The sequence below is a fragment of the Anolis carolinensis genome, chromosome 5 (assembly GCF_035594765.1).
Source record: "Anolis carolinensis isolate JA03-04 chromosome 5, rAnoCar3.1.pri, whole genome shotgun sequence".
In the NCBI taxonomy this organism is placed as follows: domain Eukaryota; kingdom Metazoa; phylum Chordata; class Lepidosauria; order Squamata; family Dactyloidae; genus Anolis; species Anolis carolinensis.
Window position 1 is genome coordinate 71,181,779 of NC_085845.1, and position 17,001 is coordinate 71,198,779.

At 36.6% G+C, this 17,001-nt stretch overlaps 1 protein-coding gene across 3 annotated transcripts in view; it reads right to left on the minus strand.

Annotated features, from left to right (window-relative positions):
- The window catches only part of zdhhc2 (zinc finger DHHC-type palmitoyltransferase 2), a 44,674-nt gene that overhangs the window by 3,929 nt on the left and 23,744 nt on the right, over positions 1-17,001 (minus strand). Inside the window, exons 6-13 of one of the 3 annotated variants that reach the window (XM_003221585.4) lie at positions 16,590-16,622; positions 15,752-15,872; positions 12,347-12,479; positions 12,119-12,245; positions 11,915-12,007; positions 7,815-7,927; positions 5,089-5,166; positions 146-4,944 (exon numbers count right to left, since the gene is read on the minus strand). In XM_003221585.4, the coding sequence (XP_003221633.1) occupies positions 5,126-5,166; positions 7,815-7,927; positions 11,915-12,007; positions 12,119-12,245; positions 12,347-12,479; positions 15,752-15,872; positions 16,590-16,622 (661 nt within the window). In that variant the 3' untranslated portion in view covers positions 146-4,944; positions 5,089-5,125. The other 2 variants (XM_062981518.1, XM_008111716.3) reach the window with 2 other exon arrangements.

Consider the following 17,001-nt stretch of genomic DNA (forward strand, 5'->3'; position numbering starts at 1 on the left):
AACAAATTATGCAGTATGGGTATACAGTATGTGCAGACACCTGTGTAATGTTTATTATTCTGTATGTTGGCTAGATTATTACAGCATCTTCTATCAGCTCTGTTGGATAGCAAGTTGTTATTTCATATATTCAAAGCCTGACTGCTTTTGGTAATTTGTCTTAAAGGTTTTAATTTGTTTTCCAGCAAGTTAGTATGATACAAAAATACATATACTGCTTTACAAAGTACAAAAGAAAAGCAAAGCAAGAAGCATCCTACTCTGTGCAAACACTGTAGCTATTATGTACGATGTTGCACCTAGGCAATACGTACTCAGGCAAGCGTTGGGAGTGTTTTTCTTTATAGGAATGACAATGCAAAGCCATTTTGGAACAGAATATTTGGAAGCTAGGACTCTTCATTCTGGTTCGGGGATCCCGCCAGCCTTAGTGAAGAAATCAAAGGGGAGGAGCAGCAAACAAAATGAGGAGCGGTGCAAAAATGTCATCTGTGTCCTCAAGAATGGATTCTTTGGAGGTGTGAAGAGAAGCTTCTCCACTCACAATATCCTGAGTATCCCACAAGGTTAATTTGCAGTGTTCACTCAGTACAATATTGGTCTTCAAAAGCCATTCTACACACAAACATGCACCTAATATTCACATAAAGCAATATTAACAGAGTAGCCACTTGAATAACTTGCGCTAACTGCTGTGGAGCAAATCGCTTTCCTCCTCCCACCTTCATCCACCAACGCATGAGATTTGCTATGAAAGTGGAAACTGCTGTTCCTTCAATGTAAGATGATTTTATCCTGATCTCATTCATATATAGTGCTTATCAGGATGCTCACTCTTAATAGATTTTGTCTACCTAATGCATAATTTCAGCTGTGTATATTTGATCTCCAGTGCTGGTTCCTCCTCAAGTCGTCATTATGGCTTGATATCATCTTTGCAAGGTATTTTTTAAAATATCAGAACTACACCCTAATAAAATATATTATTTTTTGTGTGAATCACATGACTCCACTCCACACTACTTCAGGCCTATTAATCAACAATTGTTAACTTTCCATACTGGCAGTTTTGGCACTCTGACAGCTCTGAGAAAGGGAAAAAAACACACTCCTATCTCAGACTGCATTCTAACTAGTTCAAATTGCCACAAAATCAAAGAGTTGTTCGACGAAAATAGCAATAGCTCTTTGGAACGATACACAAAAATCTTAATCTTTAAAAAATCATACCAGTAATAGATTTATTACAGCAGCTGAGATTTCTGCTTCACTATTCAGTTTTATTTCCTCCTAAATAGAGGAATTATTGAAATCCCTGAACATTTTCAACATGAAGGTTTACTTTTTCACCAGTCTGATAGAAAACATTTATAAAGATTAACGCCCCCATATTCCATTGTCTGCCGTTATGGTCTGACAAATTTGCTGGTGTCTTAATTTGAGCCTGCAGTTTTGCTAAATCATGTCATAAATGAAAATGAAAAGGGTCATGCTAGATGTTTGTGGTGTCTTGGAAATATTCCTTTTATTGCAATTAATTTTGAAAGGGGAGGCGAAAATTTCCTGGACATGCATATGAAAACAACTGTTGGGAAAAGGTGCCAATATAGAAAATGACTGAATGTACCTACAGCATTAATGCTTGCTTTGTTTTCAGTATTAAGTAGAGAAATCAATACTGCCAAAATATTGTGAAACTGCTTAATAATCTGTCTTCGAATTTTAGAAAAATCGGTAGGAATTGTAACACTATCTGGTAGTTACAAATGAACTGAGAGGAAAAATACCTTGAGTAGATGTTGCATCCTACTTTTTTAGTGGCACATTGATTACTGCAAGACTGGGGGGATAATACTAGCATTGCAGTATGTGCTTATCTATGGTTAAATAATTTAAAAGTTGAATCACTGTTAGTTACCTAATCATGCCATCTGTTTTTGGCAAGAGTCTTGTTATTGCATTAACAAGTGTAGTTGAAGATTGCAGATATGGTCTCCCTTAATTTTGGTCTGTATTCTAAGGGGAAGGAAGCGGTCTTTCCTTTCTTCCCTATACAAGCTTATAGCAGCTGAGCCTTCCTCCTCTGAATTGTCTATCCCTTTCTTCTCCCACAAATAAGGAATAGGCACAGAGGCACCTTTTAGAGGTTGACAGTATGAGGGGGACCACAGAACAGGCTGCAAAATTGGACTACTCCAATCTCAATAAATAGTTTCAAACAGACTGAATATTCAACAATGCTAGCCTGCTTAGAAGTGAGATCCACTCAGTTTAATACTCCATGTGCCTTATCAAACACGGTCCTGGTGAAGAGGCCAGCAATATATATATATATATATATATATATATATATATATATATATATGCACAAGTACTTACAAAAACGGCAGGTGGCAAACTGGATCTTCTCTCTTGCTTTGGAAGGAAAATTCCTACAACAATGCATCATCTAAAACATATCCTTGTTGTGTTTGCCCATGTACAAATATCCAAACTTAGTCAATAGACTAACTGAATAGAATGTGATGACCATCCTCTTGTTCAGTTATTCAAAACTGTAGTTTCCCAAATTGACCTTGTATAGCAGAAGTTGATGCATTTTTCATTTACTATTACAGGGAAAACTTGCTGTCTGCTTCCCCACCAATAAGACATTATATAGTAATTTTTAAAAAGCCCCAGAAGAGGAATCTCACTGCACCTCTATAGCTCTACTTACTGCCATGACTATTTCTTTAATTCATAACCACACAGTAGCCTACATGTAATTGGGCGTTCCATTGCAATGAAACCTACTTCCAAGCAATGACAGAAATGTATGAGAGCTGTTCCTGTTGCTAGGCTACATTTACAATCTTCTCATTCTGACAAGTAACACCTGAATAGCTTGGGAAAAATGCATCACTATAATGAGCCATCTGCACTACAGGGCTGACTATATATTTTGTACGAATATCGCCTATCTATGAAATCTCCTTTCTTAGAAAATACTGATGGTAAAATGCTGTCAGCTTCCTTTTCCATGAAGCAGTGCTGAACGCCATATTTATACAGTAATATGCTAGCTGAATTTTAATGAAACATAATGAAACAAGGAATTCCCGATTCTCTCATCATCTTGGACCCTTTTTAAGGATGAGTTGTAGTAACTATTAAATACAGCTCTGCACAACTGGAAATGCATCACAGTATATTACTTTGATTTGGCTGTGGAGTTTCCCATTGTGACTATATCCAAATCCAAACACAAAAATTAATGAGTTAGAAGACGATGCTATGGATACTAATGACCGTTAAAATGCATAATGTATGCTGTGTAAAAACTGCTATAGCACACCCTGTTTTGTTCTCAGATATCCCAACTCTTGAGAGTCCTATTCTGGCACTTTTGGTGATTGAGCCTGCAAAGATTTTCATGGGGATGAAAATGTTAGGGGACACATGTCTTCCAAGGTCATACACTTACATTAGAGAGATGTCATGCCATCTCACTTTTAAAAAACCCTATCACCCTGAAGAATAATTCTGAAATAAATCAGATTCTATTGACTTGGCTACAAAGATTAAATAATGGTTTTCTGAAATATTACAGCCAAGGAGCCACATCTGCATTGTCCCGTGCCTATTTAAAAAATCCACACTGATTTTGAAAGTGGCAGTTTCTCTTTTTCAGCTGTGGCACTGAATGAGTTTCACAATTTCTTCAGTTAGTTTCTTAGGTATTAATCACTTTCCATGAACCATTACAGAATTAAATAGGATCACCTATTTTATGTAAACAGCAATGTCTTACGTAGCACATTAAATGTATACAATTTCATTGGACATGTATGCAAAGGCACTGATAAAAGCATATTTGTGAAACTGCAATTTCCTTGGCTTCAGACATTTTCTGAAATCTTAAAGCTGCTTTTTTTAAAACAATCCTACAAAAAAAAACCTGTCCCCAAGTCTCAGAGGACTGTTAGTTTCATTCATGATGTGCCTCTGCAAAGCTCATTTGGCTGTTTATATAGGCTGTAGTGTAAGCATGAGTGCAACATGGTAACATGGCCTCATATATACATCATCAGGAGAAAAACGATGAGGAATGCAGCCATTCAAGAATAGTAAATCCAAATAGAAAAAAAAGCATAGTGTAATTAAAACAGCCACTTACAGGTATGAATTTAGGTTATGCTTTTAAAATCTGATGTTATTAACGGTGTTTCTATTAAGATTGAATAACCAAATAGTGAGCTGCATCATATATTTAGTTTCACAAAAAATAAATTCCTGAGCATGTCTAAATGCATGTCCCAGGCATATAAATTAAGTGTGAAATTTTGCACTGCCTCTCCGTTACGAATTAAGATAAATGATAGCTTAGCAGTAAATAAGTGATTTGCTTAGAAAGGGTCTGAGGTATTGTTAACTCAATTGAAGACAGGAAGAAGAATGTAGTTCCAATCATTATGCCTGAACTACCAGCAGGCTTCCCAGTCAACTAATCAAAGTTGGGAGTATATTCCTAGGGAGATGGGTCATTTGCAAGCAGAAATCATAGATATGATTTAAAGATTCAAGAACGGTTGCAAGAGCATTTTCAGGTTTTATGTAAAATATTTACAGTCACCTGAGCTATCAACAGCAATACAAAACCTGTCCTTGTTTGGAAAGAATTATTGTCCTGTATGTCTTAAAGACATCCTGCTTTCCCGACATGCAATTTTCAAGCCTTCCCCTTTTTCGTATTTTGACATTATTTTGCATTGACCCAAACATTCTTTGATACACAATAGAGATGGAAACACATCTTATATTTCAAGCGATGATACGGAGACAGCTACATTAGGTCTTGAAGTTATCTTCGCAGCAGATCCACGCAACAGTGGATGGGAATAGCTGTTGGATGGATGCTGATGTTATGGAGGAATCCTTCGTCCTCTCATCAACAATTTTGAACTACAACAAAGGATGGAAGGATACTTGTTTGAAAAACAAAGACAAGGTATGTAATCTGAACAATGTGTATCACGACCTACATAAGTTAAAAAAATTAGTTGATTAGGGAAAAATCAGTAAAGGAATTTGTTTTTGGAAACTTACTTGGAAAATCCAGGATTTCTCATTTTTACTTGCAAGACTAAGTTTCATTTTCCATTGTTAGTGCAGGATTGCTTGTGCCTTTGGGAAAAAGAAATACTTTTCAATAGTGGTTCTTTGCTTTTTGTATTGATCAGCCTCATCAATATAAGTCTATGTCCCTTCAGGAACAGCTGCTGAAGTCATAGTTTATTTGACACCTAATCTCCTAAAATGGCTATACAAACAGCACAGTATACAGCTAAACATTTAAGAGAGAACAAGGTAGGGCATAAACATATCCTATATTTTGAAAGGGTATAAAAATGAATGAAACTATCTAGAAAAAATGTATATATTTCTGAAAAGTACATAAAACAGTTTTGTTTTAATGGGTTTGAAAAATCAAACAAATCATTTCATAATGATGCAGTTTTAAATCAGCATGCAGAATCCTCTTCCAAATCTGACTTGATATACCCAGGATCATGCCATGCTTATGAGCCTTGACAATTGCTGACTGGATGCATTTACTGTTTCCACATTCTCTGGGGTTCTGATGGTCCTAGGTCTGCCAGGGATTTTTTTTTTCAGTGTGGATCCAGTTGCCTGAAGATTAGAAACCAATGGCAAAATTGTTTTCCGATCTGGTACAGATGCATGTCAACCGAGCACAAAACATGTCTGGACCACTCTCTGCGTCATTATCACATGGTGGTTGTTCTCATAATACGCTCGAACAACTAAGTCCCGTGTTCAACAGTTCAAGTTATGATGAGTACAGAAAATGGCAGAGTCTAACCTACCAAATTAGACCTAATCCACCTCTCTAGCCTCACTATGGTCAACACACTGCCCTCCCAAAAAAGGGAGATCTTTATGCCCCACCCTGTATTTAAGCAATGATCTCTTGCTAGACGTTCTATCAGTTGCTATGAAAATGTAACTGTATATTAACCAAAACAAAAATCGTGGTAAAGATCTTGACACACATAATATATTGCAGTATCGCATTGATTCCATACTGATCTAAAGATGGTGCAGTCAACAGACAAAGCCAGGTCTCTCACACAACACTATATGATGCTTTGTTGTGTAGCTACATGAAGACCAGTCGTTTCTATTTCCATTTCACAAGCAAAAGCTAAATTGTGTTTAATTGACCAATCCGTGATTTGAAAGGCAGCTTTTTTTCAATGAAGCAATAAGGCAGGTTTGAAGAATAACATCACTGTCCAACACACATTAATATTAGACCTGTTTCTGGCATCAGTTCTCCCCTATCATAATAACCATATTGAAGAAACTAGAGTAGATGTGGTTTATCCAGTGCAATTTTCTGAACCAGCACCCCAAACTACCCCAGGAACTGGGCTAAAAACCAATAATTTTTTTTGTAGGGCTGTGTAATATATAGAATAATAAAACAGAAATGAAATATTTCATTATAGAAAACAGAAGTAACATTAAACTGTGGTTCACTTTTATGTCAGACTCAGACCAATGAACACATCATGGAATCAAACAATTTAGGATTGAGCACCTTTCTTGGTTGTTCAGCAAAGGGGAAAAAGGCTTCTGATTAAATATAAACACTTATAGAACTTATAAGATAGAAGTTATCTAAGTTGTCTAAAACTGTGGGACCAAACAATTTACCTTTGGAATCCAAATTCAAATCTTTTCTTTACATCATAATGGACCATTCTCTACACTTATTTATGATTTCTCCATGACTGTCTGAGTAAAGAAAATGAATAACCCCCTTCCAAATGCATGTTTTGTGATGTCCTTGCCATTCTGGTTGGGACAATGAGTAACACACAAAGAGGAGTCCTGCTGTTATATCTGACCAGAGATGATAATAGAGACTCCTGCTGTTATATATGATCAGAGAGAACATCATTCTGATAGGAGATAACAGCAGGGGAACTTGGCCAATACTGAGGATCCACTTCTTCCAAAATTGTTCAAATCATTGTGTGACTTGTAAGCAAGGTCTAGACTGGAGGTGCCCATACCTAAATAAAGAAATACTTGTTGTCCCATTTTCTTAATATTTTAAATTCAATGTAAGAAATTTCTACAGGATTGGGATAGATAGATTTAATTAACAAGTTCTGCTAAATGAGAAACATAGGGTAATTCTATATAAACAACATAACATAATGTATTGATCTAAACAACAGATATAAGGTAATTATTGATCTAAATGAGAAATATAAGGTAATTATACTGTATATAAACAGGAGCCCTTGGAGGCGCAGCGGGTTAAACCGCTGCACTGCTGAACTTGCTGACCGAAAGGTTGGCGGTTCGAATCCGGGGAGCGGTGTGAGCTTCTGCTGTTAGCCCCAGCCGCCAACCTAGCAGTTCGAAAACATGCACATGTGAGTAGATCAATAGGTACCGCTCCGGCGGGAAGGTAATGGCTCTTCATGCAATCATGCTGGCCACATGACCTTGGAGGCATCTACGGACAACGCCAGCTCTCTGGCTTAGAAATGGAGATGAGAACCAAGCCCCAGAGTTGGACACGACTAGACTTAATGTCAAGGAGAAACCTTTACGTTTACCTTATAAATAAACAATGTAACAATGTATAGATCAACTATCTAACAGTTTACCCCAAGTGCTGAACAATTTCTATGTTCCCCATTTATTTTGTCCTTATGTTCTGTACAAATCTTTTTTTCATTAACACTTAACTTTGCAAGCCACCTAGTATACAAAAAACATTACTCTCTTACCAAGTTTGTTCTTTTCAATACTTGCACTGGTTTCTGTCCAAGACTGGGTATCAGTAAGAAGGTGGCTTTGGGAATCTCGCAATGGTTTAGAAGGAAAATGAGGATTATTCTCACTGTTAATAAATGACAGGATGTTAAAAGAGGAGTAACGATATAGCTATATTATTAAAATTCTGTACTGTTTCAGGTAAGGTGAGAAGTTTAATTACAAATATGTCACTCTTGGTTCTATAAATATTCCAGCTCAGTAATAATTTACTTATGAAATGGAGGCAAATATCCAATTTAAACCTAGTACAGGTGGTACAGTATAATTTCACTGGAATAATGACTGTGGCGGTAGTCAGGCAAAGAAGCCATATAACAAACTGTAACCATTTATGCAACTGATTGATCATGTGGTTGACACAACCAACTGTATTTTGCATAAATGATTGAATACAATGCTTGCTCTTTAACCCTAAAACTGTACAGCTGGTAATGCAATGACAAAATTACATATAGGTCTATGTGCTTGGTGTCTGCATTTAAAAATATATATTCATTCATATATTGAATGTATACTGTCTGTTTTTTAATGTTTGTAAATACAATTTTAGCTAGAATTTGTTTTACATTTTTGTAAGTGCTTGCCAAGACAAAGTATAAACTAAGTGAATACATACATACATAAAAATATGCAGAGTTTGTTCTCAAAAGATACTTAATCCAAAATAATTAATGAAAATTTCATTCATTCTCATTAATTAGGTCGCAGCAAATTGTTGACAAGGAGTAGAATAGTATGTGTAGATCAAAATGATCAAAATGCAACAATAATTTCAGTACAGGGCTTGGAAAATTGCATTTTATATCAAAAGAATGCATATATTCAGCACATCCCCACCCATTCCTTTAAAATTTGTTTAGATGGGTTTAGGACCTTATGAAAACAAGTTCCACATATATATTTAACAAGGGCTTTGGAGTGCTAATCATTTATATATAAGCTGGTATATTTATACATACATTATTATTTAAAAATATCTTATAAGAGCTGGGATTGTATTTTCCGTTGTTAATATAGGGAAGCAAAGAAATTCTTAGACTCATATTAGTGTTAATCTCTTTAAATATCTGGGAAAACAGATGCTAATCTTTTCATAAATAGCTGAAAACAGATTGTATTGTATCACATAAATCAAGTTTTTACAGCCAATGATTCCACTTTGGTGAACTATGGTAGAATTTTTAAAGATCAAAGATGTGCCATACTAACAAAAGCAATATTATGTCTCTGTTTACTGGGAACGAATGAAGATATGTGGCTGTAAGTAAATGTGAGGTACAGAATATTTACATATTTTTTCTCTTTGCACATGACAAATCTTAAGATGGTTCTATAGTGCTAGTACTCACCACATCTTTAAAAAGACACTATTATTCCTTTTCTAGTTAAGCGAATACCTCAAGGGCTCAAAACTGTGCAGACTCTATACAGCTCTATTACATGAACAGTGGCTTTCATAAGAGAGTGTACCTTGTGATCGCAATTACTGGATATTGTGAGACAAGAAGTTCTAAATGGACACCAAGAAACCTATCATACCCTCTAGCTATTAAATTAATATTTTATAACATGGCCATAAAAATAAATACAAAACCCTCTCTATCCATATTTTGTTGCGCAAACCTAACATTACTTTCATGTCTGTTGACACTTAAAATAATGAAACAGTGCTTTGATTATGTTTAATTCTATCAGTTGTCCTGCCAGCTGGCAAGCTAGTGATTGATGAGTAAAAACAATGGACAAGGATTCTGTTTTGTATTAGTAAAATGGGAAGGATAAGAGAAAAGCAAGTTACAAGTTTGAGTAAGATTTAAGGATTTTGGTTAACAAGACAGGTTGGAAAGGAACACCTATCTTCTTGGCTGAAAGTAACAATTGAAGAGCCAGTTAGCGTGCCTTTTAAAAATCACAATTAGCATTCTTTTCTCTGTATTGAGGTTTGTTGTTGTTTTGTACCTTTAAATCATTTCCAATTTATGGTGACCCTGTCACAGATTTTTTTTCTTGGCCAGATTTGTTTGGAGTGAGTTTGACTTTGCCTTACTCTGCGGTTCAGAAAGTGTAACTTGCCCAAAGTCACCCAAGGCTTCCATGGCCAAGTGAAGATTCAAACTCTAGTCTCCAGCGTCATAGTTCAGTGCTCAAATCACACCACATTGGCTGTGCAACTGCATAACCAATGCAGTCCTCCAATGATAAAAAGACAAATTTTGTATGTTTGTTTTAAACCAGATGTGCACAACATACAGCCTAGGGGCTGGATGCAGCCTACAAAAGGATTTCATGCAGCCTGCAGAGGCTCTGAGCGAGTCTTAGAGAGGGAGGTCACATGTAGCACAACAGAAATAGCAATCAGAACCCGCCATCCCTCCTCCAAGTATTTTATCTCTACACGTTTCCTTTCTGTATGCACCAAACTAACCTTTGTTACCAAACTAATCTTTGACACCACCACCAATAAATCCATGACTTCATCAGACGGGGTAGTTTTTGGCTGCATGTCTGGTTCCTTGATAGTTTTACAATGGCGCCTTCCGGTTACCTTCCATGATGTAAAACTACTTCTGGTGGGGCTCTGTCATAAAACTATTGAGGAACTGGTGCATGATGTCACCATGGCAACATGGGAGGCTTCCTGTGTTCAATGGGAGTAAACGGGGGAAGCCGGGTGATGGACGTTTCCCCTCGTGAGAATTCTTTTTTTGTGTCAGGAGCTACTTGAGAAACTGCAAGTCGCTTCGGGTGTGAGAGAATTGCCCATCTGCAAGGACGCTGACCAGGGGACACCCGGATGTTTGATGTTTTACTATCCTGTGGGAGGCTTCTATCATGTCCCCACATTGGGAGCTAGAGCTGACAGACGGGAGCTTACCCTGCTCCCCGAATTTGAACCGCTGACCTTTTGGTCAGCACTCCTGCCGGGACAAGGGTTTAACCCACTGCGCCACCGGGGGCTCCCCCTGTGGAATGAGATGGAGGAAGTTGAGCAATGCAAAGTGTGGGGCAACAATGTGTGGTGATTCCGGCTGCCTGTCTGATGAGTTCTCTAGTCAGGATACTGGAAAAGCTGTCTTGTTTGGAAATATGGCCTAGGGAAACTGTTGGACTCAAGTTGGAGTAGTGGGGAACGGGGATGAAATTTGAAAAGGTATTAGACCTTTATTCAGAGAGGTTGGAATCTTGAACTCTCGGTTATGTTACAATTTAACATTAGATTGGCCATTTTAGAGGGAGAAGGAGGTGGAAAAGAAGGGCATCAGTTCTTCCTTCTGCTGCTCTTTCTTTCTCTTTGCTTCTGTCATCTCCCTTCATCCAACGGCAAAACCGCCATTTCTGCACCATTCACTTGTGAGGGAGAAACTTGGCTACACCGCTCTTCCTTTTTCTTTGCTTCTAGGTTTCCTTTGTCGTCTCCCCCTCTGGTGGGAAAAACTCTCTGCCATTCATTTCCATCACCTATGAGGAAGAACTATAGCTTCACCATGAAATTGCTGTGTAGTCTCATACCGAAGCTAACAAATGAGGGAAATGAATGGTGTAGAGGTGGCAATTTTTCCCTCCATAGGAAAAGGATATGACAGAGACAACTGAGAGGCAAAGAGAAAGGAGGGGCAGTGGAGGCAAGAGCTGACACACTTCTTCTTTCCTTCAGAAAAGGACTGCAGCCTGCCTTCACCCTGAGGGGAGATGGAAAAAATGAGGCTAATCCGCTTTGCTGCTTGCTCTGATGGAAAGGTGCCCTCTCGCAAACCCTGAGTGAGGCACTAAAAACCTATCTGCGTCCCAAAGAGTTTTAGCCTATTTTAATTTTGGTCCCTTACTGCTTGGGCAGGCCTGTTTAAAACTAACGATGAAGAATGCTATTTACGGTTATCTATCTTGTCTACGGAGACTGCAGATAATGATGATTTGCATACCTTGAAGCTAAGTAACAACCCCATTCCTATACCAATTTGCATTTAAAATATATGACTACTATCCAAGCAACAACCAATATATAACAAATGAAGTATGGAGCAAGCATGATGAGAAATAGATTCAAGCTTACTTTTTGTTTGGATTACTACGTCCTGCTGGAGATACAGCTCGTTCTAGATCTTGGTTAACAAGACAGGTTGGAAAGGAACACCCATCTCCTTGGCTAAAAGCAAAACATATCAATATTAAAAACTCTTTAAACCAATTAGCTTTGAAACATAATTTGGCTTATACTATCAAGTATGGAAATAATTATATTTTAAATATCACTTACCTAGAAAAAATAGGCAACAACCAAAGTTTTTTCTCATCTCCAAAGACTTGTAATAGATTTTTGGTGAAACCCAAGCTAAAACCATTCTTGTCCATTCCATGTCGAAAAATAGGTGCTCGGAATGCCTCTAAAAATGAAATATGTTCAAGTTTGTAGTTAACACATTTAAGTGTGCACACTTTAACAGAAATGGTGGAATCCAAACAAAATCAATGTGTAATTATTTACCTAATGTTGATTTGTTTTTGCTGACTAACCAACAATGATAGCCAAAGAGAGACGACAAGCTGACAGAAAACATGGCTGCAGCAAAGAATAAAAACATGATATGGAACTTGGCTTGTGTATCAGGAAGGCCATTCTAGAAAAAAAGGAAAAAAAAGAATTGTTGACATGATGTTTTTTTTCAATGTTTTTATTGTAAACACAGGTAGAATAATATCAAAATCAATCACCATTTCTATTTACATATCAAATATTATTTTCTTAGTAATCTTAACCTTGCTGATTCCACTTTTATCTCCCACTTGTGTCTTTCAGTATTTCACCCCTCTCCCCTCCCCACACCCTCTGGGAATAGTACTTTCCTTCATTCAGATATTATTTTAATTGATCAATTAAGACATGATTGTTAGATATACATGCACTCAAAAATGTTGATTGAACAGTGACATCTGGCAGGCTCCTTCCCTTCTAGGGTTCAGAAAAAAACTAAAGACATGGCTATGTTTTCAAGCGTTCAATGAATGAACTTTCGAGCTTGGCACAGTCGGTTTTTAAGATTCTGGATTAACAAGGACTAGTGAATGAAAGGACATTACCTCGGTGCATTGTAATGTTTTATTATTGTATATTGGTTTTTATGATGTTTTAAATGTTTTTAGTTTTTAATGCCTTTTGTATTGTATTGTTGATGTGATGGCACTGTGTTGCCAATTTGTAAGCCGCCCTGAGTCCCCCAGGGGAGAAGGGCAGGGTAGAAATACCGGAAATAAATAAATAAATAAACTTTGACATGATGGTATATAATTTCTAAACATTTCTTTAACTGGTATCCACACACCTTTTCGAAAACAGAAGAGGAACTTTTTACCAATGTTGAATTTACTTGTTTGCTAAAGGATTTTGGTTTGATATTATTATAACAGTTCACTGACCTACTGGAGTCTGAAATTATTGATGCTGAAGACTACATATAGGAGTTGTTACAGGCAGTCCCTGAGTTACAAACATCTTACTAACAACTTATAGTTAAGAACGGGGGGTGAGAAAATAGGAAGTAAGAGAAATCTACTCCTCAGAAGGGAAATTCACTTCTGAAACATTTATCATGGGGAATTATATGTCTCCACTGAAGCTTTATCTCCAATCCTTGTTTCTACAACAAGCCAAATTTTTCACAATTTTTCACAGGGAGAGAAAGTGAGGTGAAATCTTCTGAACAAGTGCACAGTCAACAAAACAAACACCACAGGGGTGTTAACCCTTCCCTATGCTAAACAAAGCTAATTTAAGTCTATCTTAAGTATATATATTTGGCTGGAGTTATGCATAAAAATGTACCTGTTCCAACTTACCTACAAATTCAACTTAAAAACAAACCTACATAACTTATCTTGTTTGTAACATGGGGACTGCCAGTATATACAAAGGTCAATGCATGCCTGTGTATTTGTTCATGTATTTCTTCTACAAAGGCTCCTACATGGTTTGAGGAATTTGGACCAAACCTGGTACATATACCCTTCATTACACATCTTAAAAATATTGGCATAGTCAGAAGTTCAGAAATCCACTTTTAAAATGATCTACATTGCCAGCTAATTAACTTCATACTGCAGTGTTGATAACCAACCACAAGAGGGCACTAGAGCAAAGCCATGGTGACATTCTAAGGCAGACCTTTTCAGAGGGCCTACATACCAATATAGAAATATATTTTTATATTAGCTTTTATGGCTACGGGCTGTCTTGAGCATCTTTTTGTGGAGAAAAGATAGCACATAGATACAACAAACCAAGTAAGCACTAATTAAACAAAAATGTAACCAGTTTTTACAAAAACTGTCAAGCCAGCATAATCTTCTAAAACCACCATCTTTTCAAAGTTGATCAGCTACAGAGTTGATCCAGAATGGCTGATACAAATATATCTCTGAAATGAATTCCACAGAACTTCCAGTCTAGCTATCCCTTTAGATAAAGAAGCAACAGTGATTTCCCCTATCTTGAAAATGCTTTTCTAAATATTTCAGAGGCAAGACTAATCCCTGCGCACACACACACACACACACACACACCCTTAATTGAAACCACTAGCTATTAATCCTAGAAGTCAACTAGAACAACTGAACACCTAGGAAGTGTGATGAAATACATGAAATTATTATGTTTTAGTCAGATTTCTAGGCAATTATCAGACACATGAAGGATCAACATAATAGCTATATACCTGCCACATCTCCTTGAATTTTAATATTTGCAAGTCCTTTGTATCCTCCAATTCTGTGAGTCAGGTGAGGCTTTGATTCAGTTTAGCTATTTTCAGAAATGATTTGGATCTGAATCCAAACAAATTTGGAAATCTGAATCTTTGTAACCCACTGATTTGCATGGGAAACAGTTGACATAATAACTGCACTGTTTCATCACTTTAGTACACAGAATCTTTGATAAGGGATTTAAACCTCTATACTGTACATAGATAAGTTAAGGGATTTTGGTGGCTACCTTTGAAGTTTACTTTTTAATGCCTAAACTTTGCTAATACATTTGCTGCTTTTCATCTGTAATGTAGTGCCTGTGACCCGAATGTGTGACTGATGAACTAAGAATCACCAGTACTTTATGTCTGTGAATTCGAATGCGACCCACATACAGTATAGGCAGAAACAAGGGGAATTTTTTTAAAGAAGTACTGTATATACTCTTGTACAAATTTATCCTAAGTATAAGTTGAGGGAAGTTTTTTGGGACCAAAATTATGGCTTTTGGTGTGACCCATGGATAAGTTGAGGGTTATACCATGGTGAAGGGAAAGCACCAAAGCAACTTCTGGAGGTCAGCCGTCTTTGGCTACCACCAACATTTCCTTATGGAGGCATTCAAAAAGGCTAGAAGCAGTGCCACAGGGGAGAGAGTAGACCTGATGCTTCCTTTAGGTTCTCCCAGGATGAAGTAAGTGGATTTTGCGACTCTACTCAGAGAAAGGAATTGTTCTCTCTGTAGATAAGCTGATCCAGGTTTTTAGAGTGATTTTTTGACAAAAAAAATTCTAGACTTATATATTTATAGAGTAAATGAATGACATGGAAAAATGGTATCAAACCTAACTTTAAAAAAACTAGTGCCAAAAGGGTGGAGTGTGTGTTATTTCCTACTTCAATATGTGTTCACTCCCTCAATTAAATAAAAAAAATATGCAAGGTGTAAGAAGGATTAGAAAAAAAGATTAGAAACACAACACAAAATGAAAAAAAAACCTTTATACAACCAGGGTTTTCTCTCTCTCTAATCATGCAAATGATTATAACTTTATTCAGCTTGCACACCTATAATTCTATTTAGGATTAAAGCCTAAAGATAACAGTCAGAACATTTACAGTTACAGATTTAAACATCTGAAAGACTTACTGTCCAGAATTTGATAAAATAATGTAAATCACTTGCAGCAATGAAAAGGCAGTATAGCAGAGAATATGCCAGAAAAAGAAGGAAAAACTTGTAATTGGAAAACCCAACACAATTGTTCACCCTAGGAGAAAGGAAGAAAGGATAAAGCACAAAATATACACAAATACATTAACATATTCTTGTTTATCATATTCCTTCATCACAATCAGCAGGTTCAACTCCTTACCTCCCAAATTTCTCTAAACTAAAATAACTCAGAATACTGGTTAATAATGGCAGTTTTTAAAAAGGCTTTATCTGTATCGACATCTCTTGTCCTTTGAAATTTCTGAGTGGTCTTTGTAGAACCATTTCAGCAGGATGTTTCAAGTTTAATATAGAACACTAACAGCACATACATGTTTCCTTTTCCGTAACACTCCTCTGTCATTTTCCAAGATGTCTTTATTTTCCTCTGTATTCGTCTAGCTGTATCTCCTCTCTAACATAACACACATCTGTCTTGAATAATGTTTTTTTAAAAAAATGGAAGAAAACAGCAAACAGATGATTCCACCCCAATACAGCCATCATTGTAACTGCACAGTAACTACCCACAAAATACGACAGAAATAGATCTGCACCAATGCTACCAATGCTCTTACAACACTATTAAAATATTTTACTACAACCTTTATGATTTACACTTGCAACCAGCATCCATCCTGGCCCTTTTTATTATTATTATTATTATTATTATTATTATTATTATTATTATTATTATTCATCACCCAGAAAGGGCCTTACTTTTTTAGAATCTTATCTATTCCATACTGATATAAATTCACATATTCCTTACCAAGGGCAATGATGGTCCATTTTCAAAATGCATCTGAAAGGAAAACAAAATCATTTATTCTGCTGGATGTTCAACAGAAAGAATTTCTGAATCCTAAAGTGAAGTAGTTATAGAAAACATAAGATATGCAAGTAACAAACATGGGCTGGATTTAGACCAAGTTACTCACAGTGTGAAATCAATGTAAGAAGTTAATCACAACTTAAAAATAAAACTTTCTCAAATCAGCATAATGAGATCACCCTCTCCAAATTCCTTAGTCATTTAAGGTAGCAGCTTAATTCCTGCTTTCTAGTCTGACACAGACGTGACTCATATAACATAATTTCTTTTTGCTCCATGTTCCTTAAGGAGATTCATTCCCGCTACCTTGCAGTGAGATCTTGGTTCATGATTCATCTAGATTTTATTG